Source organism: Aulonocara sp. 'chitande type north' Nkhata Bay, linkage group LG17 (genome assembly GCF_057382095.1).
Source record: "Aulonocara sp. 'chitande type north' Nkhata Bay isolate Kocher_YH1m ecotype deep benthic linkage group LG17, A_spYH_male_GT1.1, whole genome shotgun sequence".
Taxonomy (NCBI): Eukaryota; Metazoa; Chordata; class Actinopteri; order Cichliformes; family Cichlidae; genus Aulonocara; species Aulonocara sp. 'chitande type north' Nkhata Bay.
This window is the reverse complement of record NC_141360.1, coordinates 40,339,102-40,364,795: the sequence shown is the minus strand read 5'-3', so window position 1 is coordinate 40,364,795 and position 25,694 is coordinate 40,339,102. Positions and strand designations below refer to the sequence as shown.

At 42.4% G+C, this 25,694-nt stretch overlaps 1 protein-coding gene and 1 non-coding gene across 2 annotated transcripts in view; both read right to left on the bottom strand.

Annotated features, from left to right (window-relative positions):
• Window positions 1-25,694, bottom strand: part of hmcn1 (hemicentin 1) — a 90,697-nt gene that overhangs the window by 50,140 nt on the left and 14,863 nt on the right. The window contains exons 2-11 of the mRNA XM_086268500.1: window positions 18,480-18,550; window positions 16,992-17,150; window positions 16,783-16,905; window positions 15,034-15,205; window positions 13,004-13,110; window positions 8,994-9,114; window positions 8,590-8,853; window positions 8,337-8,481; window positions 7,629-7,750; window positions 2,479-2,748 (exon numbers count right to left, since the gene is read on the bottom strand). Coding sequence (XP_086124626.1) covers window positions 2,479-2,748; window positions 7,629-7,750; window positions 8,337-8,481; window positions 8,590-8,853; window positions 8,994-9,114; window positions 13,004-13,110; window positions 15,034-15,205; window positions 16,783-16,905; window positions 16,992-17,150; window positions 18,480-18,550 — 1,554 coding nt within the window. The remainder of the gene's footprint in view (window positions 1-2,478; window positions 2,749-7,628; window positions 7,751-8,336; window positions 8,482-8,589; window positions 8,854-8,993; window positions 9,115-13,003; window positions 13,111-15,033; window positions 15,206-16,782; window positions 16,906-16,991; window positions 17,151-18,479; window positions 18,551-25,694) is intronic.
• Window positions 13,827-13,908, bottom strand: trnas-aga (transfer RNA serine (anticodon AGA)). The gene has a single exon. It is a non-coding gene; the product is annotated as a tRNA-Ser (tRNA).

Sequence of the window (25,694 nt, the reverse complement as noted above, 5' to 3'; positions counted from 1 at the left end):
CAGACACACTCCCAAGTTCCACTGTGCAGCGTCCAAGTGTTGTAAGCTGTCAGCAGACTTGGCTTACTTCAAAGTGAGACTAATCACTAGGATGGGTCTGTACAGGAGTAATTAGGAAACCCCCAGGGCCTGCTAACAGCTGTTTGGTTTTTTTTACAGAGAAAATAATATGCAAAAAAAGAAAGAAAGAAGCAAAAGGAGTAAAACAAATAGCAATAAACAGGTTAAAACAAACTAGTGACAAAAAACAAGCAGGTGGAGATATTAAAGAAAAGAGAAAAAGTATCCAGTTAAACAGTTTTTGGGTCAACTGTGTAGGTCGTCACTCAGTGAGACGAGCCAAATGACAGAGTTCCTCTCAAAACCTGCCTGAAGCGCCGGCTTCAAATATTCACTTAGAAAGACAACAATTTGCTCTGAGGTAAGATCACAAGAACACTTTAAATTTAGGTCTAGAAAATAAAAGCCACTTTGAGTAAACGGCTCTCCTTCTCATTTAAAAAGAGAAGAACGCCAATTTGTCTTCTTTTAAAACCACTGAAGCCCAAGAAGTAAAGCATGCGGAGAGATTTAGGCTAACATCGTGCAGCATATGGATTTTGAATTTTCTTCTTCTCTGGTCGTATAGCCAAGCAAACACAGGATGTTCATCTGGACAGATTGAATTAAGGAAAGAAAATAAGAAAAATTCTTCACTCATTCAGACTTCCTCAATTCCTTTCTCAAATGTTTCTGGCTGAGATCCTGTGCTAATAAGTGGATTTTAGCAGCTGTACCGCATCACTGTTTCCTGCCCAGGTGCTGGCAGACGCTCTGTGGAGCTGGCCAGATAGATAGCAGCACTCTTTCATCCATGCAACAGTGTTCCCGACTCATATCAGTGAAGCGTTAGGAACCATCCGGCCCTGTATGCTTCAAGAAAAACTGAACAGGATGGAGGTGGACCCCTGCCTGGTGGCTTGGATCTCCGACTACCTCACTGACAGACCACAGTACGTCAGGCTGAAGGACATCACGTCTGACACAGTGGTCAGCAGCACAGGAGCACCACAGGGAACTGTGCTGTCCCCTCTTCTCTTCACCCTGTACACCTCTGACTTCTGCTACAACTCTGAATTATGCCATATTCAGAAGTTTGCAGATGACACGGCCATCATGGGGTGTATCTGGGATGATCAGGAAGAGGAGTACAGAAGTCTGGTGAGGAACTTTGTCGCATGGAGTCACACAAACCACCTGCAACTCAACACCTCAAAGACTAAGGAACTGGTTGTGGACTTCGGGAGGTCCAGAGAAGGTCCACTGCCGGTTCAGATAGAGGGGGAGGAGGTGGAGGTGGTCAACAAGTACAAGTACCTCGGGCTGTGGGTGGACAATAAACTGGACTGGTCATGCAACACAGAGCACCTGTATAAAAAAGCCCAAAGCCGACTGTACTTCCTCAGGAGGCTGAGGTCTTTTAACATCTGCAGGAAGCTCCTGAGGATGTTTTACCAGTCGGTGGTTGCTGGAGTACTTTTCTATGCTGTGGTGTGCTGGGGGAGCAGCACAGCAAAGAAGGACTCATCCAGGCTGGAGAAACTGATCAGGAGGGCTGGCTCTGTGGTCGGCATGAAGCTGGACACTCTGGTGACAGTGGCAGAGAAAAGGACATTAAAGAAACTGATGGACATTATGGACAATGCTGGGCATCCTCTGCACACGGCCATAAACAACCAGAAGAGTCTGTTCAGTGACAGGTTGCTTCTCCCAAAGACAAGAACTAACAGACTTAAAAACTCCTTTGTCCCACACGCCATCAGACTGTTTAACTCCTCTCTGGAGGGGAGAGGGAGGGGAAACAGGAGGACAAAGGAGGGGGGAACAACTAAGCTGTAGTGCCTCTTCACCTCACTGTGCAATACCTTGTGCAATACTTTTGTAAATAGTCAACAGTGCAATAGACTCAATACTTGAAATGTGCAATTCACTTGTATTTTTATTTTTATTCCTATTTATTCTATTTATCCCCTTCGTATATTTTATTTATATTGTCTCTGTATTTATATATATATATATATGTGTGTGTGTGTGTGTGTGTGTGTATTATATATATATATATATATAATATTCTGTAACTCTGTAACTTCTGTCGGTGCTGTGCTTTTTTGGAAATCGAATTTCCCAGAGGAACCCACCCGAGGGATTAATAAAGTTCTATCTAATCTAATCTAATCTAAAAAGTGCTGTCCGGAGATGGAAAACTCTACTTCAGTGTTGCCTGAGAGTCAACCATAAATAATTTTCACACATCTCATAAAGCGAAAGAGTGAAATATGGGGAGCAGGGGAGGGAAGGGAGGCAGGGGCACTTAAGAGACATATATTTTAGAAAAGTGGTTGTGTTCGCTGAGAATTGCAGGTGCAGGTACAAAGCCACACAGACCATCAGCAGGTTAAAACCTAAGAACACACAAAGACATAAACACACGCTCCTCACCTTGTACAGTGAGGTAGAGCCGCTCTGCAGTCACCCCTCCCTCATTTACAGCGTGACACTCGTACCAGCCAGAATGATCCGGGGTTACGGCGGACACCTGCAGCGAAAGGTTGGCGAGGACGTTCACGCGTGGGTCCAGACGGGCGTCTTGGCCTCCTCTCAACCAGGTGAGGTTGAAGCTGACGGTGCTAACGACGTGGCAGGTGAGGACAGCCCGGGAGCCCGGGGAGGCAGTTACGTTACCCTGGACTGTGACGGCTGGAGGGGGCTCTGTGTGAGTGTGAGAGCAGGATGAACGAAGGTTGTTGGCAGCAATCGAAAAAACGTGACATCATAGAATAAACAGCAGTTCAGAGCAAGTGGTTACTTTCTTTGTGACACTTACGTAAGTAGCGACAAAAAGAATCCAATCATGGAAACTGCCCTGACTTTTTTGGAGTCAAGTTTTTTAACCTAAATTTTCTGCACGTGCACAAACTACGAGTTATTGGTCGACTGGTCAGAAGCTGTGAAACACACAAATGTTTGCAAACAACCAAACAACCAAAAGAGATATGAGTTACAGATCAGACAGATAGACCAAAACGACAGAAATTCATATATTTCTAACGGTCAAATAATACAGGATGTACACGTGTATTGTTCTTAGCCTCTGGAAATGTATTCCTTGATGTCCTCACACACCTGAGCAATAATTTATTGTTTGCCTGTTTACAACATTTGCTCAGTCTGATTTTCTTCTGAAATAGATGTGCAAAGGTTTTTTGTTATCTTTTGAAGCACTCGCACATCAAATGATGTCCAAAGTTTGTCAGATCTTATATCCACCAAACTTGCCTGTTGTCCGTCTTTTGTCGCGTCATCATGTCAAAAACAGAAATCGTGTGAGCCTTGCCGTGTCATCAATCATTTTCTCAGTGTGGAACCACAGCTAAGTAGAGAAAAGGGTAATAAAAGGAAAAGTAGAAAAGAAATGGAAGATGTGGCGGTGGAAGCTTTGGCTCTGATAAAGGGAGGATGCTGGGGATTTCAGAATAGCTCTCTGGGATTAGGATGACATAAGTTTGGCAGCAGGGGCGGTATTATGTGTTTGCATGTGTATAAAAAACAGGGCCCTGTCATCCTGTTCAGAGTATAGCTGGCTCACTAACAAAGGTTGGACTTGTGGCTGAGAGGGGATTTATTTCATGAAATTTTAGGGACATCATAAAAGGCAACAGTTAGCCGCACTGAGCTACCTCCGCAACTTTGAACTGTAAACAGAGCAGGTCAGTCAGCGCAATGAGTTACGCTCATATATTACACAGGACCCTGTCTGGCTTCTTCTTTTGCTCTTCTGTTTCACAAAGCGTCTTTCAACCTTCTCCACCCAGCTTGGCAATAATCATGCAGATGAAGCTCTGTGAATTCCACAGAGACGAAAGTTTCTTGGAAAGAAAAAACTGGACAAAAAAAGATGGAAACATAATTTTTATTTTGCCCAGTGGTGAGACTAAACATATAAACATATAAATCACTGTATGATCCCTTCTGGTTCTGTCCTTGCTCAGGGCTTAGAGTGATAAAATTATCATCCAAAAAATGATTTACGTGATCTTTTTTCTCGTTGTGGATAACAGTCAGTTTCTGTGGCTCAGCTGCTTTATCAAAACTGTGCACTGGTGGGGGGGGATGGTCACATCTTGCAGGAGCTTTCTTCTCTCAGGAACTCTCTGCAGGAGGGGGAGATACAGGAGAGGTGGAGGAAGATCTCAGCCTGGGCGTTTACCGTCTTATGTAGTCTGGAAGATGTGTGGATGGTGGGGTGGGTGCAGTTTTCTCTGTGGTGGGGTTGGGTGGACTGTCCAGGGCTCTGTGGAGCCGGGGGGCGCTACTGCACTGGGCCCCGGTCTGATGGGCCTGGGCCCCCCTTCCCTGGCGGGTCGCGGAGGGTGGGAGTGCCTACTGGGGTCAGCGGGGGAGCTGGCCCCAGGGAGGGGTTACCTGCCCCCCCCTTCCTTCCCTCCCCATCTCCAGCTGCCTCCCTCTTCCCGCTCCTCCACAACCACCCACACATGCAGGGCCTTGGAGTGGGGGTATGTCACCAGGGTGCAGAGGAGGCTACCCCCCCCCCCCCCCCCCCCCCGTCCCCTTCTGGCTGCCTCTGCCTCAATTTTATCCCACAACTTAGACATTCACATTATTCACACTCTCATTACACATACATATAGGATCTTGGGGGTGGGCACAATCACGGAGTCCAAATCACCATCAGGGTGTATACCTCACCCCTGACGTCGTTGCCCACCTCTCAATTTTAAATACACTTAGTCATTGAGGGCTAGCAGGAGGGACTATGCGCTTACCTGCTGCTCCTTGGCAGGTAGCTCCATGCCCTCCTGGGTTTTAATTGCACCTTAGAACACATATGCATCAACACTACAATGAGCGGGTGGAGGGAGGTTTGGAGTCTTCTCCCACCCCCATTCTCTGCGGCCTGCTGGAGCGGGAGGGCTAGTAGGAGGAGTTGGCCGTCCGACTGCGGTCTGGGGTGTGGGGCCTCCCTGCTGCTGCGGAGTCGGGGTGGTCTGCCTCTCCCCACCGCAGGGAAAAGGGTAACACCACCTGGGTCTGGGTGCAATTCCCCCCTCCAGGGGCAAGGGTACCTAGACCCGGTTTGTAGAGTACGCTTGGGGAGTGTGATTGTGTGTACAGCGTCTCTTTATGTCTGTCTCCACGTTGGTTGAGTGTGGAGTGAGTGCATATGAGAGCATGAGGGTGGGAATGGATGTTTGTGTCTGTGTGTGCCTGTATGTCTGTGTCTATATGTCAGGTTGGGTATCAGACGCCACCTCTCTGGGGACATCTCAGGCCCTCCAAGGTTTGGAGGCCTATCTCCACCCACCACCACTTCCCCTGCCGGTGGCGGACTCCCTCAGGTGTCGGTGTGTTGGTGGTTCTTTGTGTCTGGGGGTGGGCGTCCGGGTACACACCGGCTCACTCCTTGGCGGCCGCTTGTCGGGGCCTGGGGCCTGGGGCTCGCTCGGGCCCCTTTGGAGGTGGGGTGCCCCCAGCCTCTCGGCCTAGGGCTCGGTCACTCAGGCGCAGCTGGGGGCCGGCGGAGCTCACGGGCGCGTCACTGCAACTCCCCCTGACTTCTGCTCCGCGGCTGCTGGGCGAGCCCTCATCTGGGACTCTCCTCAGCTCTTACTGGGACAGTGGCGCGGCTGCCCCTCTGTTGGTCTTCCATGGTCTCTTGTGTTCTGGGGGCCTCTGGATGTCTGGAGTTTTGATCTCCTCCATACCCGCTTCACACCCTGGAGGACGGGGCTGTGGCCCCCCCACACTCCCTAGCAGATCATTACATGGAGAAACCTTTGGAATGCAAGCATGCTGATCCACACAGGTATGCACACATGGGTATTCACAGACGCGGACTAAAGCTTTCTTGGCTGCTGCCTCAAAGCACACTGTGCGCTGTCTATCTTGCGTGCTGCACAATATTGTTTATTACTTAGTAAATACTGATATCTATGACTAGCTAGTTTATTGTGATGGTGCTTTGTTTTCTCTATTATTATGTTGCTCTTTGTTGTTTGCTGTCTCCTCTGTTTGTTTTTGTTTGTTTGTTTGTTTGTTTTTTTTCTCCATACAGGTGACCCAGGAGTTCTTTTTGGTTTTTTTTCTCTCTCTTCCCCCCCCTTCTCACCGTCTCTTCTCCCCTTTGGTTTTCTTTCTTTCTCTCCCCCTCTCTCTCTCATTCATTCCCCCTGTCCTATTTATTAAAAAAAAAATAAATAAATAAAATAAAATGACAAAGGATGAACTGAAGCTCTGCCATCACGTAATGTCGCATACTGCTGTTTCTGATGTCATTTAGAAAAAAAACAAAACAAAAAAAACAAAAAAAAAAACTGTGCATCCAAGTCAGTGACCAAACCAAACCATCAGTGGGATGTTTTTTTCCTTGAACATCCTGCAGCTTAATTGCAGCTTTATGTTTTCTCATCTTACACTGTAGCCACAGCTCATTTCTTTACAAATGACTCACAAAAACCATACCATAGGCTCCATTACAAACCTGCACTGAGGCATGGATTACAGCATCATGTTTTACGCTCCATTAAGTTACATTAATCTTGCCATTGTGCAGTGTCTCTGCATGGGCTCGACTGCAGGAGAAACTATAAACTTTAGCCCATGTTGACTGCGACATAGATTCCAGCCATAAGTCCATAGCTTTTGTGTGTGTGCATGTGTGCATTCATATCTTTGTGGGGACCAAAATCCCAGTCCTAATCAGTTTGAAGGCATTTTTGAGACTAAAAATGTGGCTCTGTTAGGGTTACAATTAGGTTATGGTTAGGTTTAGGGTAAGGGTTAGGGTTAGGGCATGGGGCTAGGGAAAGCATTATGTCAATTAGATGTCCCCACAAGATATGAATACCCAACATGTGTGTGTGTGTAAACCTGCTAAGCATGACATATACCTGCTGCTCCATTTCACTCAGTAATAACGTGTTGTTTTCTAAACATTGCCCTGCCAGCAGATCGATCAGACTTCATTTACATCTGTTGACAGTCTAATGCTCCCCAGCCTGTAAGCGTTCCTGGCCAGCAGCCATGGCTCATTTAATGTAGTGATGGAGGGTAGCGCACTAATAATTACAATAACAATAACACAGCAACACAAATTCTGAGAATTACTTTAACTTAGTTTATCATTTTGTTGTATTGTCATGCCTCTCCCACACTGCTAGAGGTAGTTTATACTTGCATTAGACAACAACTAGCTTACAGGCAATAAAAGCTGGCCCGGATTAACCATCTCTCGCTTCCACCTTGGTTCGACTCTCTTTTGTGTTTGTGTTGTGAATTCTCTTTTGTTTAAACAAAAATCTTCTAGGTTCTCATTATTTGTCACACATCTAAAGCAAATTTGTGAAAATTGGAGGCTTGTCCGTGATTTGTGCCTGAGATCTCTGACGGTGAGCCCAAAAGATCCCGGACGAGCCCCCATTTATGTTACTTCCATAATTTGTAATCCATAACATGAACTAGAGACTCAGATCATAGTTTTTAAAAACAAAAGTCTTATTTAAACGACTAGAAAACGTTAAATGTTTTGGAGCTGGTGTTTCATGATTTTTGTGCAATAAACTTTTGTTTACCTGATACATCCAGAAAGGTCCGAGCTCGCCCTGTTCCAGCGCTGCTGATGGCAATGCACTCGTAGTAACCCTCGTCCTTTAGAGTTACCTCGGCTATTTCCCATAATGCACTGTCAGACTCACTAGAATGACAGAGTCACAGGAAATTTGTGAAAAAGTGTTAACGACCAGCAGATTTACTTTATTTTTTGCTTTTTAAGAATCCTTTTGGTACTCTATCAACTCATCTCTGTAAAATTTAACTGAATTTAATCTCGAGATGGAAACAAAATATAATAGTTTTACATCCTCCAGCATGTCCATTATAATACATCTGTTGAGGACATTATACCTTTTCTTACAAAGCCTGGAAATGTAGTAACAATTAAAGACATTAACCATAACCAACAAGCCACACATAGCCAAAATGATTCATAAAAACACCCTGAAGGTGTTTAGGTCTTTAACGCTTGCCCCAATAAAGATGACTTTTCAGAGCTCACCTGTCCCTTAATGACCAGTTTTGAGATCTGAGTAAGCATATGGTCTGGCAAACATTAGAATAAATTTAGGGTTTTTTCATAGGTTGCAGAAAAGAGCATGACTCCAAATATAAACGACAACAGATTGAAAAATCAGTCTTCTTTGAATCACAGTGGTCCTAAGCAGAATGTGTTAATCTTAACACTTAATAGATGATATTATATTATTTTGACAGCTGCTGCTCACCTGAAAAGTTGGTCCACCCCAAGTCTTCCTCCATCCCTGCTGAAGCGCAGTGTGAAAGGGATGAAACTCTCTACCTGGCATTTGATTATCCCTCTCTGGAGGTAGTAACCATGAGTTTTGGCTGGCATCAGCACCTTAGGAGCATCTAACGGGAAGATAAAGAAGCAAATGAAGTCAGGAAAATTAATAAGCAAATTGGTAGGAAACCTTTTATATATCCATCTAAATATGATTAATAATATGCATCACTGACCAGGTACAATATTGGAGAAGGAAACACTCGAGACTCTCTGGAACAAGAAACCGTCGCGGTCATATCCTGTCACTCGCAGGAAGAAGGCCTCGTTGGGTGGTATGAACTCTGTGATGTTCCAGAGGTTGTACGGTTGACGGTCCGGGTAGTACCGGATTGGCAAAGTTTTGATCACTGTGCCAGAGATAGACAGGAGCTCCAGCCTGTCAGGTCGAGCAGGAGGAGAGAGTCCAGTGGTGTTCAGAAGGATATGGGTGGGAATACCTGGAAAATCAATATGTGTTGTGTCCTCATGTGGAATATTCTGACATCTCAAAAGATGAAAGCAAAAAACCAGCAAGTACAAAACAAACAAACATCACATCCTGTTGTTTCCAAAGTTTTTAAATGTTTCCTTTACCGACCTTGAACTGGCCTACTGGATGTCTTTTTAAAGTCCATGGTGGCTTTCCTGGAAAACCCAGCTCGGAAGTCGATGGTACTGAGACCTGAGATACGGACTGAGTGCCTTCCTTCACTTGCGGTCTGTATTAAAAAGGTAGAAGTGTTTTAGGTCCATTTGTTTACCAGATACTGTCTTTGAGAATTCTTAATGGATAAACCTTTATTCTTAAATTTCAGATGTTTGATCCAAGCTGATCCTTAATGGCGATATGATTTATAGCAGCGGTCCCCAACCCCCGGGCCACGGATCGGTACTGGATCTGTTTGGTACTGGGCCGCGAGAGTTGAAGCTCGGGTGTGAAATTTATGGTTAACAGGGATTTTATCGTTTTTATCTTTAACTCGGTTTGCCTGGGTCTTTTCCTGTGTGTTATGAATACATTTGGTACTGGTACTGGTTTTATTTTGTTGTATTTATCCGTGACGCCTTAAAGGCAGGTCCGTAAAAATATTATTGGACATAAACTGGTCCGTGACGCAAAAAAGGTTGGGGAGCGCTGATTTATAGGAATCACCAAAAGGCTGTTATAGTTAACTAAAACGAAACTAAAACATTTTAGGCTTTTGAAAAATATAAAACGACTAAAACTAATTATTGAATTTGGAAAACCTGATCAGCTGATCAGAACTCATGAAACTATAATAGCTCAGATTCAAACAAATGAAGAGGGCGTGGGTCATCAAAGGCAGTGCTGAGTGGTGTAAATGACAGACACAGCATTGGGAAGAGTCTTTTGTATGCCAACAATCCCCCACATGTACAGACACGCCACTGACAAAGCCACTGCTAACAGCCTAATATCTTACATCTCAATCGGGAGATGACCTATTTGGTCTAAGAATCACTTTAAACACAACGACTATAATCAGAGAGCAGGTAATTGCTCATGTGGTCCTCATCATGTGGAGGTGATTTGAAGCTTTGAAAAATAGAGACAGAGTAATTACAATGAAGTATATGTTGGTGAGAGGTGGAAACCCCTCACCTAAGGTGTCACAGACACTGAGTCACAGGGCAAAACAAGGCACGCAAACCTAAACTGTCATTTGCAATTGCCTGAAATCAAAGAGAGTTTGTGAATTTGCTGCATTTATTAATGACTACGTTCTATCTGACGTACAGTAAAGAGAAAACTACCAAATAGGATAGTGCAGAGCTTGCAGGCAAAGATGAGCACAATTATGAAACTATAGGTGAAATTGCTCAGATAATGAGGGGATTTGGTTCAGCCTCAAAGGCTAATGCCTGCATTAAACCCACCCTACTGGCTGCCACAGCATTACACTTGGTCTTTAGTTGGTTGTAACTGAGGGGATAATTAGGAGAGAGGTTCTTCAAAGGTCACTCCTTTAGAAAAGGCAAAGAACAGTGAGTGCAATTAAAACCACTCCCATTTCCCAATTTCACACCCACCCATACAGACTGACCTGTCCAGGCCTGAATACACCAGCGCTTAGCTGAATCAGATCTGTGCTGAGACATTTATTTGCTTTCTGGAGAATCACTGATTGGATTCGTACGCAGAGCTTTAATAGTTTTTTTTATTGGTTACGACTTTAATTCATTGAAAAACTAAAGCAAATGTGCAGAGACTGAAGAAGTCGTTGGGTGAGTGACATTAAAAACAACGTTCACATGAACAGAACCAACTCTCTGGGATTTCCTTACCTTAAGCATGCATCTATACAAAAAACAGTATAATTTGAGCGTATGCCTTTGTTGCATCCTATAATTTCTTAGTAGCTGCATCTGGTTATAATGTCAGTTTATTTTCTTTGTGCGAGTCCTGTGATATACTGCAAGCAAATGAGTCAGAATGACTTTAATGAAACACCAATTTAGGAAAAAAGTGCCTGGGGAGGCTTTAAGCTATTTTACATGCTTTTCAAATTAAAACTTTATCATTCCTATCATGGGTTACAAAATTCTGTAAACACACTCTTCAAAGTAAGCATATGGAAAGTCTGCACTGTAATTCATATCCCTAGATCCCTTTTTTGTGCAGTAGATATGTGGTGCTGACAGACAGCTGTACCACAGAGCTCTAATGCTGGAGCTCCTTACTGCTGGTGATGGCTTTAGATATATCTCTAGATATATAAATTAAAGCATTTTAGCTTAGGGTTAGCCACTTGTGAATGACAGCGACCTCACAGTTTGATTACCTTATGTGCGTACAGAGGTGGCGAAGTTTGCTTTTAGTGCAAACTGAATTTTTTTACAGTATGTGTACATGATCTTACCTTACAGTGAAATAATTAAATTCAATTAAACAAAATTGAGATTAATGTTGCAAGAATTATGTGAAGAAGCAGGTGCTGATAATTGGGTGAACCTGGCTTCAACACATCACTACTTTATCCAATTAAAGTCAGATTAAAATGGATCAAATTCCTTTTCACACAAAAATCTGTGGTCTGGGTGTTACACTGGGATGTCATGGGCCATTAGCGTTACAGAAACCCAGCATGGTAGAATAGCTAAATCCCCCTCAAGTATTTATTCACATTTCTTTGGGTGCCCTGGGAAATACAGCTACAGATGACAAGGAGATATGTATGTCTAAAAGCCTGTTAGAGTGATGTGGGGAAAAGCCACTTTCCGAAAGGAAAAACAAGATGTTTTGGGAGTTTAAGCTGAGCAGCGGATCCCTGAGTCTCTGAGGGAGAGAATTAGAGGACTAAATGTGTTGGGGAGGGGAGAAGGACGGAAAGAGGAAGGAATATTCAGTAAGTGACAGAAAGGGAGTGAATGATAGAGTCGGGAAGGGGGCAGCAGCAGAGGCGACTGGATGACATGATTAAGACAGAAAGTTGCTGTCTCTCTTTTTTTGGTGTCTGTTTATATCCATCAGCACTTCTATAAACACAGATCACATTGGATGAGTTAAGTCAGCACAGAACTCAAAGCTTCCTGAGAGCTTTTTAAGCAGATATAAAACAGAACACTACAGATGATTCACCTTAGCGCATATTTCAATCTCAGAGTTTCACTTACCAGTACCCCCAGTAGAGAAAAACAAATATAAGCAACATATTAAAACCTGGAAAGGTTCACGAGAGGTAATTCTGTGTATCAGGGAGTGTTTTCTCTGTCACACAGAAGGAATAAGGAAACAATCTGAAAAGAGACAGACCCCAGCAGTGGCTTAACCTGTGGGTTAGCTGCAGATACAGCTGGAAAGGACTCGTTTTAATTTCTATTTTGCCTAAAAAACAAAAGAAAGAACTACAAAATAGAAGCATCGTATATACTGTGGAATATCATGTAATATAAAAGCCAGAGAGAGTAATATCGCACCAACATGTAGAAAAAGCTACAGCAATACAAATGTTCCACCCATTAATGCTCTCTCATCGCTCATATGCACCTCCCAGAGTTTGATGCACACTTTTTTATTAGAGGAAGCGCTGAGTCGACATTTTTTCCACACACGCAACAAAAATCTAACTCTATGCAGAGATGAGTGCACCACCGGGGGCCTCAGAGGCAACACTGACACAACGCCGACAAATCACTCAGGTTAACAAAATCCAAAACATCTGGCTTTGACAGCAGCAGTGACAACGTGTGACAGCTGGGTGCCAAGATTAGACAGGAGCAGAGCTTTGAATGTTAAACATTGTCTCGATCCTCAGTGTTGCTTTAAAATCCATCTCAGGGCTCACGTGTGTTTTTCTGATCATGCTTTGATTCACTGGGAATCCGAGATGCCTTCACCAGACAGCGTGCATGTCAAATTGATTACATATCATTGTATCTCAGCATGCTGATATATTACTGCAGTAATTCAAGTTTTGAACCTTCTTCAAGGCCACGGCTCCCTCCTGGGGTCTACGTTGTTACCTCGTTTCAAGGCTACACCACTCAACTATTTGCAGTAAGCGGTCTTAAAAGCAGTCCAGCGATGGTAGTTGTTAGCAGGCTGTTATTTTACACACATTTTCTGCTAAAGAATGAATTGTTTACCTTGATAGACCACATCCCAGGCTGTGGATCCTTGATGTTGACAACTTTGGCAGAGTTGGGAATGTGCAAAAGCTCAGTGAGGCCATCACTCTTCCCCACAAGCTTCCCTGGAGGAACATAGACATGGACCGTGAGATAATTATTTACCTTTTCTACAGCTTTGAATTATACAACCTAATTCTTAACTCTTGCTGCTGGATGGATGCACGTCTTATAAATCATCCAAGATGTCTTTGATACATTAGCCAAGATACTGTAATTAAAACATGTGCGCAATGTATGCATCCCAGATGTTGCTGCAGTCTTTACTATGGCAGACAGAAAAGAAGACGCTTTCGAACACTGTAGTTAAGTTACTATATTATATGTTCCTACGTGTTAGTATCGTCTAGTTGCTGTTTTAGATAATTAGTCCTTTTTTTAAATTGTTCTTTTCAATTTAGGATTTCTGTTTTGATCTATGTATTACTCTAGCATCATGTGACTGGTTTCTATATTTACTCTATTCTAGCTTTTAGTCCTGGTTTATTACTACCAGTAGGTGTAGTAGTAGTCTTCCCAGATCTCAGTGGGACCTGAAACCTTTGCCACTGAAACTGTTACGTCCAGATGAACAGAGATTTTTGAGATTCCCTTACCTGGATGACTGAGCATGCATTAAGACGTAAGTTTATGCTTTGGTCCCTCAGTTAGTATTCATATTTGCAGTATTCTCTTTTGATTATGTGATTATCCCTTCATGTCTTCTCAGAAAATCAGCGACTACAGCCTGTCAGGGTTGGTTTGCTCTTTAACTGTCTGACGGCTGAGAAAAGCATTGTGTCGTTGTCGGCAGGATTCGAACCTGCGCGGGGAGACCCCAATGGATTTCTAGTCCATCGCCTTAACCACTCGGCCACGACAACTCTTGTGAGATCTGAGCTGACGCTCGTCTGTTCTGCTGACTCTGCTATCTGCACCGTGTGTGCGCGCCACATGGGACACCGACACCTGTCACTTCACTGTAGCTTCTCTCTGGCTTCTGGCAAAGCTAGAAAGCAGAGTGTGTATTTTACATACTGCACATAGAGAAATCTCCTCTAAATTCCAGAGAAACTAAAAAAAGAAACAAAGCTGATTTTGGAGGCTCTGTCACGGTTTCATTTCAAACTGTGGTTTTGGGATCTTGTCAAAATTGACACAATTATGAACATGGATAGGGATAACTGATAAGAATTTAGCGACTCCGATTTTCTTATTGATATCACAACCATCCCTAACCGGCAGTAAAGAAATTAGATTCATGCGACTTAAATGCATGCTGTGGGTCAAATGTTTGTGCATGTTTGTTGTGGTATTTCCCCTCTTTGCTGTTTGGAGTCGTTAATTTTGATCCACCGTGCAATATCATCTGGAAAGCTTCATTTTTCTGCATGACAGTGATCCCAAACACACTACCAGAGCAGTTAAAGCATCCCCGGATAGAGAGAAAAACACACACACACACACTATGGAAAACTAACAGTCATGGACTGGTCTCCCCAGAACCCAGATCTCAACATACTGGAGCCGTGTGGGATCAGACAGGCAAAGGAAGAAAGGCAGTCGACATCCAAAGAAGAACTCTGAATGTGCTTTAAGAAGCCTAAACTATTCCTGAAGACTACTGAAAGAAACAGGAGCGCTTGCCTAAGAGAGTTCAGCCAGTGTTGAAGAACAAGTGGCCATAGAAAATATTTGTTTTCGAGTTCATCAGAGTTGTACAAACTCTAGTTTTGCTTTCTATGTTGTATTTGCATACATGGCTGCACATGTTACAACAGCTCTGCACTTATTTCACTTGCTCTTATATAAGAAACGAGCAATGACTCAGTACTTTTGCACAATATTGAATGCTGTACAAATTTAGCTATTATTCATTATTCATCATTTTAAATGAATGAATACATAATTTATACACATTTTAGTGAATTCTATAAACAATGCAAAAAATACATCAAAAACGAAGCTTTTTAGGAAACATGTTGACATGTGGTTTACATTCATCATACCCTGGGGGTTCTTGATCTCAATGTCAGGTGCCGGGCCACTGAGTGCCACGGTGACTTCCTTGAGACTGGGGTCAAAGGGCATCTGCCACGTGTTGCTGACTCCAGTGAAATGATCAGTGGACAACAGGTGGACCTTTGAGGACTGCACTGCCTCCTCCACCCATTTAAGAACCTACAGCGATGGAAAGGAAATGTGAAGAATGCGTAAGTTACACATATATGGTGTATAGTTTTGGGACCCTGAATCTGTATTCAAACACCTGACAAAATATAATGGAGACTTAAGTGATATAGAAAACTAACACACAAACTGCATACAAGGTCAGCTTCCCAACACGTGAACGCTTTGATCTGGAAGTTTCTAACGATGCTCCGTGTCCTGCCTCCTTCCTCTGAGTCTCTGTGGAGAACTCAAGCCATACTGTGTGTGACCCACATGTCTCGCTATCCAGGACATGTGATGGAACATGCGCTTGTGAGAGCGTTCATCTCAAAAAGGCCTTAGGAAAATGATGACTGCATGGGGAAGCATTATCTGATTGAAATTTAGTCTTGTTGCCTCATTTTTACCTCTCCAGTAAGCATGTTGTCATTTCTTTTTGCACCACAGCAGGCGAAACTGATTTACAATGGTTTATGTTTCCTAACTGGGCGGATTGAGATGCCTGAAGTTTAACTGACTTTGATCTATGACGATGATCGAATGTTTTCACTACTCCCAACCGGGGCGGAGTCTGGCTCTCGTCCTCGCGTGTCCTCGATCACTGATAATTACTCACCTGCCATCCATCGCCGACGATTACTCCTGCTCTACTTAAGGCCTCAGTGGAGTCTGATTCTTCGCTGGATTGTTGCGCTAATCTCCGTCAGTATAACCCAGCTTGCCTAGTGATTTCCTAGTGCTTCTTTCTAACATCAGCTTCTCTCCCTGTGTACAGAATTCCCTGGACCCTTGCCTGTTTCCCTTCCTCGTGGATCCCGAGTGGATGACAGTGAGTGAGCTTGGACAAGACTGGATTGTGGGTTGTTGTGAGTCACTGGCTGTGTGAAGAGGAGCTTGGATCTTCCCTGGACCTTTCCCTGCCTGCCCCGGGCCCGCTGTTTCCCTCCCAGCACTGTATATATGTATATATTTCACCTGGTGTCATCCTTGTAAATAAACCATCTTTTGACTTTTACCCAGCGTGAGTCCTGCGACTGAGTCCTGCCCTCGAAACCATGACAGCTAGTTAGAAACCACTTTACTCGTTCATTCCTCTGCACACCTCCAGACCAGAATGCATTTGATGTTGACAAAAAATGCTGCTCACAAGCCAAGAAAGAAAAATGAAGCATTTCTGAATTTTAATATGAAACTGCTTAAAATCTATACGTCTCAGTTCCCTAGCAGGGGATCTTATCTTACAGTAGTAAAACAGCAATACCATTTAAAGCTCAGGCTTCGAGTCGTTTCTACATCCAAGACTGATGATTTACATTTCTTGGAAAAGTTAAAAAGAGCTACGGTACACATCAATCAACTAAATGTTTCCTGCACACTTGATCTGGAGACCAGACTCGAGCGTGGGCATAGCGAAATACACGAGGAGGCTGTAAAACCTTCTGCTGCCATTTTATTTACAGTACACAGCTTAGGAACAAAACCTGTGATGAGTTTAAATGATTCGATCACTACGACCAAATTACCTCTTGAAACCACAAATGGTTTGAAACCTGAATGCTTGTACGTGCTAAAAAGTTTCCTCTCACCTCATTGACCTGTTTCTTATCTAGATGGAAGACCTGCCCAGAGCTTGTAGAGGCAATCTCCTCGTATACTTTGTAACCAATGTGAGTCCTGTCGTCACAGTCTCCGGTCAACACAAACACCACCTACAGACAAGGTAAGAAAAACATGGTCACTTTGAATCTGAGCTCGTTGATATTACTGAGTGTAGAAAGAAAAAGAAAATCCAAACCTGTGACTGTTTCTGCTGAATGAGCTGCAGGACCTCGTGGGTGAGCTTATAATCTTTAGAGCGCGCGTCAGTGAAGACATAGATATACGATCCGGGCAAGGAGATCTCCAAGGCAATCTTAATGGCACCGATGCTCATCTCCGGACAGTCTCCTCCTCCCTGAGAGAAAAAAAGGCAGCCATCAAAAACTAGTTTATGAGTTTAAGTATCCTAAGTGTGAGTGAGTGAACCTCCAACAGAGCTTTAAATGCGTTTAAATGAGATTTATGGCAAAACGTTTGCTTGATTTGGACTCTATATGCAGTGAAACTGGCCACTAGCCACACTGTGTGGAATATATGTCTTGAAAAAAATCCAAAGCACTGATAAAATCTAGTGACTCTAGCTCTACAATCTAGAATATAGTGAAAGACACATCAAATAGAAAATATGCAGGGGAATGTATGAATGCTCATTCTGTCCTTTCCACTCTTCTCTCTGGCTTGTCGGTGGGGTCAAACATAAATATTCTCTGCTGCATTCCAGCAGACACATTACTGTCTGTCTGTCTGTCTGTCTCCAGGGTTCAGTACCAAGCTAGGATGCATAACCCCCAAGAGTAACATCTGGAACGGAGTGAGCCACAGTGGGGGGATTTGGGTGGTAGGTAAAGAGACAGGACTCCTCTTACTCCTCTGAACTCCACCATCTCCCCTCTGGACAATGTTGCACTCCCACATTCCCCCACTGTCCCAAACACTAAGGCTAAGCCAAACCCCAACGCACGTCGGTTCTTGAAGTGTGGCCTGACTTTTTCTCCCTTCTGAAACACAACTGCCTTCGTGACAGACATTTTTCAATTTTAAGAAAAATATCAATTCCAAAGAGTATATTTTCCACGCTCTTTGGCCAAAGCCTCTTCAGGAGTTGTGCAGGTGAAGAGGTGAGGGGAAGAAAAACAGACTCAGGAATGAAACAGCAAGAGAGAGGAAACTGGATCCCTTCCATGCTATGCGCTCGCACACCAGATTAACAATAGGACATGCCAAGGATGCACAGACACTCGCCAAAGTCTTTCTTCAAAGGGCCTCTGAATGGTACTCATCTTCCCTTTTGTACCAAACTAATTACAGAAATATGCAGAGCTTGCTGTCCATCCATTGCATGTTTTTGTTTATGCATTTCTTTGTAATGACAGGGGAGGTAAAAATGGGGTGAAGTTTCGGGGCTTTTGTGCATCAAAGTCAGCAAACGATCATTTAATTTAATAGGTGCATGGCCCCAGTTACATGAAGGATAGGCATCCGCTTAAGATGAAAACACTAATTGAAGCTCTTTCATCATCCGATGTTGTATGAATGATAAAATTTCTTAATAAGCTCAGCAAGTTGTTCTACCAGCAGATCAGACATGAGCAAAGCCTGCTGCCTTTATCAAAGCCAGATGACCCGAGCATCCAGGCTTCAGCCTCGGTTTCCTTAGACTGATAGATGTGAACTCTGAACCCACCTGAACGTACAGCTCTCTCAGCTCATACTGGAACTTCTTTGGGTCTGTTGTGATTGTAACGGGTCCAATCTCTGCAAACACAAAAGAAACTGTGTGATTAATAGGGCCACAGGCTCAAGTTTGATGATTAACTGAAAGCATTTTTATTTCGTAAACTCTGCTCTGGGGCCAAATGTTAGTTTTGGCAAGAGCTTGCGGATGTCCAGATAAAAATGTCACAATTTAAAACGCAGTGAGGAAATAAAAGCTATTTAACTAACCGAGGAAGGGAAAGAAGGAAATGTGAAGAAGATACAGATCGATAATAGAAAAGGTAAATGAAGATCGAACGAACAGTGTTTCAAACCACAGATCAGATTCATACAAAGGTTTTTAAAAACTGAAGAAATTCTAATACAGACAGTATGTAATCAAAACAGTTGAAGCAGTATTGTTACAATTTCACAGGATTTATTCATTCTACCATTTTTGGTTTGCAAGCAAAGAGAAATCATACAAAAAATACTGTGAGTAACCAAGTATTAAAGAAGAGGCTTGCTCATCATATTTGGACTCTATTAACAGTTGTGGTCAGAAGTTTGCAAACATCCATCATGGGTGTGACAATTTTTAATGATTTCTTTGAACGATGGGCTGTGAGGTCAGTTTGCATATTAATGATCGAGGAACTGACTTCACAGCCCATCGTTCATTCAGTCGGCTACGTTCAGTTATTTTGCAAATGTATCGTTTATAAGGTTGGTGAAAGCTGCAGTCAGCTGACACTGAAGAAGTCACCTGGTTCTCCCACGGAAAACGTCCAGATGAACACAATCAACCTTTTGGGATTTACTAACCTGGACGATTGAGCATGGATCAAGACATTTCTTTGAACTGTTCTTCTTCTAGGAGGAAATGATTGTACAGCATGAATCTTTAATGTCTTTACAAAAGAAAAAGTATGAATTTATTTTGGATTTGCTTTAATCTACACAGGGTCACGTATAAACATACACTAAATTTGGTTAGATTTGGTTAAATGTCCCCTCAACAAGTTTCTCTTCGACCCAATGCTTTAAATAGCCAGCGAGAAGATTCTGGTGCAATTCTGGATGGATATTTGACCTCTCTTCTGGGCAGAATTATTAATTTCTTTAAATTGATTAATTTATTTAAATTGATTAGTTTGAAGTCCTCCAAACATACATCTTGTCATTGTGTCCAAACAGCTTCTCTGACCATAAAGCAAGCTTTCAAACTTGAAAGTGGAACAGGGGCTTCTTCCTGGAGACGTTAAAATCACTGTGGACAATGACACTGGTGTTCCAGCAGTTTCTAGTTCATGGCAAGCTTGAGCCTTCTCCTGAACATCTCCACATGTCTTGCTTCACAGAGTTTTACATTCCCAAAGTGTTATGTCTCCAGCTGGAGTTGAACCAGCAACCTTTTGCTTGCTGAGTGGAACTGTGCAACACTATTCTACATTTAGCCACAACAAGCAAAACTGTTTTTATTTTCAATTCATCCACGATTATGTTTTATATTAATCATACAGCTTGTCGCGGACCAAAAAGATCATTTTGTGAAACCAACAGGCCAACATTCAAACATTTTCACATTTCAGAAGCTGAACAAGGGAATGTTTGCACACTGGAAAGTTTGAAAAAGTGATCAAAATAGTTAAATTACTATCACCTAACCACTGCTCCTTTCGTTGTACAGGATACAATAAAAGGTTTTCACAATGAACTTCAAATATCTGCAGAAAGAAAAATTTTAGTTTAAAATGACCTAACCAGTTTTCAACAGTTTTCAAGGACAGGTTGTCCAGAAATGGTTCTTCCTGGGAGCTACACAAATGAAGAATAAGAGCCAGATATGCACAAGGAGACAAATCTGAAGGGAAGTGTGATCAACTTGAGATCAGATAAGAGTTTTTTTTCTTTCAATGGACAAAATCGCAGAAAGTCGGCAAAACTGTCATACAGATTGTCTCACATTTGACTTTCATATGAAAGCATACCCTTCCTGTAAACTGTCATATACAGAGGAGTTTATGATCAACTCAATAACTGCAAGCTGCTTAGTGCTGTGGCAACAGAACAAGCCCTAATCATCACTCTCCATCGTCATGCTTGACATTTGCATGAGGTGTTTGTGCTGATATGCTGTGTCTGATTTTCATCAAATGTGTTGCTGTGGATTATGGCCAAACATCTCCACTTTGGTCTCATCTGTCCAAAGGACACCGTTCCAGGAGTCTTGTGGTTTGTTTTTGCAAACATAAGCTTTTCTTTGTTCAGTGTTGCTTTCTCCTGGCAAATCTTCCAGATGTGCCATACTTGCTCAGTATTTTTCTAATTGTACTTTCATGAACATCAACATTTAAAATGCTAACTGAGGCCTGTAGAGTCTGAGATGTAGCTCCTTGGTTTTTTGCATTGCATGATCTGACATTAGGTAGAATTTGCTGGGACATCCACTTTTGGAAAGACTGTGGCACCGTGTTAACTCCAAAACATGCTTTTACAGAGTCGGTCACAATTGCTGATGATTGTTGCATAAAATGTACCTGGCTGCTATTTACCCTCTGAATTCTTCTGGAAGCAGTTTTTACTAGTTTTTTTTAAGTCATTGTTCACACAAGATTTGTCTGTTAAATGACATAAAGAGGCCTGTCTCATAAAAGCTGGAGCTTTACCACATGGTGACAACATGACCAGATTACTTTGTTGTGTCCATTAATAAGCTGCTAAGCATCTTCTTGATCTTCTCAAGTCAAATTGTGTAACTTCAGCCATCGCAACTGTGCTGTGGAAAGAGACTGAGGGGCTGCAAAAAAGACACACACACACGCACACACTATAACCAGATTGCAACCCTGTCACTAAAACCACATTTTTAGTCTCAAAATACCTTCAAACTTGTGGGGATCGGAATTGTGTCCCCATAAGGGCATTTGGTCCCCACAAGTAGAGTAAATGTCCAATGTTTGGGCCCCACAAAGATATGTAAACACAGACACACTCACACACACGCACACACTGGTCCCCTTGTTGAAGAGAGGACAATTACAAAAGACGTTTGAAAACAGATACAGTTTTGCAACAGTCCTCAACTCTGCTGAATGGTTAGCAGAGTCACACTCCCTGCTCAGTTCTGCTCCTGACTCAAATGAGTTCAAATTTAAATATTCATATTTTGCCTGAGATGATGATCCATTATCTACTCTGCATTTACAGCTGCCATCACCTTGCACTCCTTCTCGAAACACAGCCCACAGGCACTTTCAATTTCAATAACAATATTCACAAAGAAGCAAGAAGTAATTTTTCCAAACGACTCAGATTTTGGCATCACTGTAACTCCTGAAGGTGGAGCGAAGGAACATTTGCGGTGATCAGAGACGCTTTTTAAAAACTAACATGGAAATGTTTCTGGCTGCTCTGAAGGGAACATGGATCTCCAGCCAAACTTTTCATAGAAGGAAAAGTTGACATCTCTTTCCTTATGGGAGAAGTTCCCGTAGCTGTTGTAAGTATTCTTTAGCATTGAATATGGTGCCCTTTAGCACCGCTGCCCTCTTTGCCGTGGCTGTAGAGTGGAAAACCATAATACTCGTGACATCTAAGCAACATGAGACATAAAAGATTCAACTCTTCAAGCTCTTCTAGTTTAATTAGCTCTGAATTTTACATGTCAGGATGATGCTGCCACTCCTGTTTGTCATTACTTTTCTCTTTAAATGTGTGTTTGTCTACATTTGGAAGCCTGAAAGAGAAACTGTGTGCTTTTCCAATACCACACTTGTTAGGGGTCAAGTGCTTTGACCCGGGGCATCCTTAAGAGGAGTTAAGAAAAGACATATTATTAGTGCCATTATTTCAAAAGGACATTTTTCTTGGGGGGGGGGTCATAGAAATAGTTTCATATGTGAAACTTCCTACTTATTTAGTATTTTATGAATTTTAAATAAAATTGGACAACAAAAGGAATCACAGTAATCCCAATTCTATACCTTCATGTGCAAGGGAAACATAACCTTTGGTTTCCACAGAGGAAATAGCTTCTCAGTGATGAACCCATAAAGGCTATGGATGCAGCCAACCGAATGAGCTCAAAGTGAAAAAAAGTCTGACAAACAGGCAACAAAAGAGAAAAAATGGCCGCCAAAAACTAAACAAAAAGGTGTTTTTTGGTGGCGTTAATGTGGTAGTTCTGCTCACTGTTGACAAAAGGGAACTAGAGATAAATAACTAAAACGAGACACTCCAGCCTTCATATGAGCATTCTGGAGCACTGACCTGTATTGCCTGCTCTAAAAAGCATCCATCTGCAAACCACATGCAAGCTCGAACACTTACAGAAGTCTTAATGGGATGGGCAACTGTCCAAAGGCAAACTCACTTTTACCTCCTCTGACATTCAGGCTTGAAGTAATTTGCAAGGAATCACAGAAGCATTTACTGTGCAGTGAGCTTATCTCGCTGTACACCAGCAGCAACAAGGAATTTCAAAGCCAGCGCATGGGAAATTCTGAGGAAAGCTGCGTTATGACTGAAAATTGTCAGAACTGTACAATTTAGAGCTAATTGCTAATGAGTTATGACCATGATGTCATATAATTGTTTGGTTCAAAGGTTTAAAGTTCTCTGTTTGCCACAGTGAGGAGACTTTATGCAGCTTTATGCACTTTTATAGTCCACATTGGTTTTCATTTCTTTTCCACTCCTGAGGTCAAAGAAGTGGATGTTAGCTCACGATCGTACTGCTAATAAAAGCTTAACAACCAAGCCCTTAGAAATGCAGTTTCCTAACAATAAAAGACACAACATAAAGTGTATCTTCTGTTCAGGAATGCCATCGAAGGTTATGTTTATTCGGTGAACAGAACTTTTGAGATTTCAAGATTTATATTAACAACTCATTAGCACTGAGCCTATTGTTTCAAAATGAATTAGCGAGCCACAGTGTGCAGTACATGCAAAGTACTGTACAGAAGTCTTGAGCCGTCCTTCATTTATTTATATTTTCTTTCCAAGGAGCCAGATTTCTCTTTATTTTTAAAGTTGTCGTGAGCATCAGTTTTCCAGGTTTTTCTTTGGACATTGGCTGCTTTTTCAATTATTTTCACAGAAATGTTTTTGTTTGCTAAACGACTTAATTGCAGGCATAAAATAGTACCAACACAGTGATTCCCAAAAAGCTATTATCTAAAAAAACTGTCATATCTTTATCAGCAAGTAATCCAGCAAAGACCTGACGCACAGCCTGAGAGATGCGTCTGGATCCATCTACTGTTTCCTCAAGCAGCATCAGGATTGGCCTGAATGGAAGGGTAGCTGTCAAGAAGCCATTCTTAAGGAAGGAAAATGGGGGGAAAAGAAAGTGAGGTTTGCCAAATTATACAAGAAGTGGACTGAAAATCAGTGGCAAGAGATCTTATGGAGTAATGAATCCAAATTAGAAATGTTTGGTTCAGTTGCTGTCAGTGAGCATCCCCAAAAGCATTGGCTGATGTCGGGGATTTTGTCAAAACCGGCTGAATTATAAATGCAGAAAAGTACAGTCAAGTTGTGATGCCATCTGGAAAGCATCTGACTGGTAACAGCTTTGTTTTTCAGCATAACAATGATCCCAAACACACTTCCAGTGCAGTGAAAGCACACATGAATAGAAAAACATGCAGTGGAACCCTATCAGTCATGACCTTCCCAGAGCCTGGAGGTCAACAATCCTGAGGCAGTGTGGGATCATCTTGACAGAGAAGAGTACAACATACAAAGAAGAGTTTTGGATGTCCTTCAACAAGCATGAAGACTACTTAGCTGACTAAGAGAGTTCAGACTGTGTTGAAGAATAAAGGTGGTCACACCACCTGACTTTAAAACCTGTTAGGCTAAATTATTTTTGCCTTGTATACTTTATTTCCACGTGAATCCCAACTATTTCCCATTTTTCTAGCAGGATAAAGAGAAATGAGGGTTGGCTACAGACTTTCGCACAGTACTGTATATGTTATTTTCTTAAATAATGGTCATGTAGGAGACTCTCTGTGGCTTTCTGATCCAACAAAAATCCAACAGGTTACACAACATGTAGCTGTTATAGCACTTAACAGCAGCAGAGGCTGTAAATAAACACAAATATCTGCCATTCTGCTGACTCAAAGCAAAGTCTGCCAGAATAAGAGTGGCTGTCATCTTCATTGTCAGGTTTGGAGTTTAATTCACCTAATCAGCCCCACGGGGAAATGCACAGCACGAGGCAATTACAGTGTGTCGGTGAGGAAAGTGTCCAGAAATCATACTATAAACTATACACATAACAGCAAACAGGTTTGCAGATTCTCGAGGTAACAAATCATTTACATTGAACACGGTGCATATAATGTTCCAGCAATGTTTTCTGCAACAACCCCAACGTGCACCGATCACTTCTAATAGGCATCACTAGTGCACACATGCAAACAGGACAAAACAAATAAAAAAGAAGACTAACATCCAAAAAAGAAGAAAAAAACAGAAGCGCCAAATTGTTTTCCTTCTTTGTTGTTTAAATTGGCGAGCATTACTGCGACACCAGGCGTGATATCAGCCCGAAAGACTTTACCAAACAGGAAATTGTAATCTTGAGAAAGATTAATTCCTACATTTTACTAACTTCATGTGTGTCTGTTTTAAATGGGGGGAAAGTATTGTGGAGAGGAAGTGGTTAGTTAGTCTGACAGGATAATAATGTCCATTTATTCCAAATAACATTTCATTACTTCTGGTGTTGACAGTCACGCGACTCTTTCCCTCACTGCTGCAGAGCAATAACCACACTTCAAGCACAAGCGCTAACACTTCTACTTGGTAGAAGAAGAAAAGAATAGAAAAGAACTAAATAAAATATGGCGTCTGAATTAAAAGAGACACGACTCTATCAATAAAAAGGAAAAACCTCTTCTGGTAAATTTGGCTGGTCAGGTTTTTTAGGGTCAAGTTCAATTCTAAGCAGCTCCCGCTATCTTTGAGTGATTCCCTAGAAGTCTCCTTCTGACGCCTCACTGTGCTCAATTTTATTTCCATCATGCATCTGCGACGTTTGCAGAGGGCAAACATTAACCTGGCACAATCCAGTGTTTTTCTGCAGACCATTTCACACACTCTACATCCAAAGACGATGCATTAAGTGAAGATACTGAGCAGAAGACTGCTCATTGTTGGCCCAGAGTTCTTCTTTCTGTCTTTC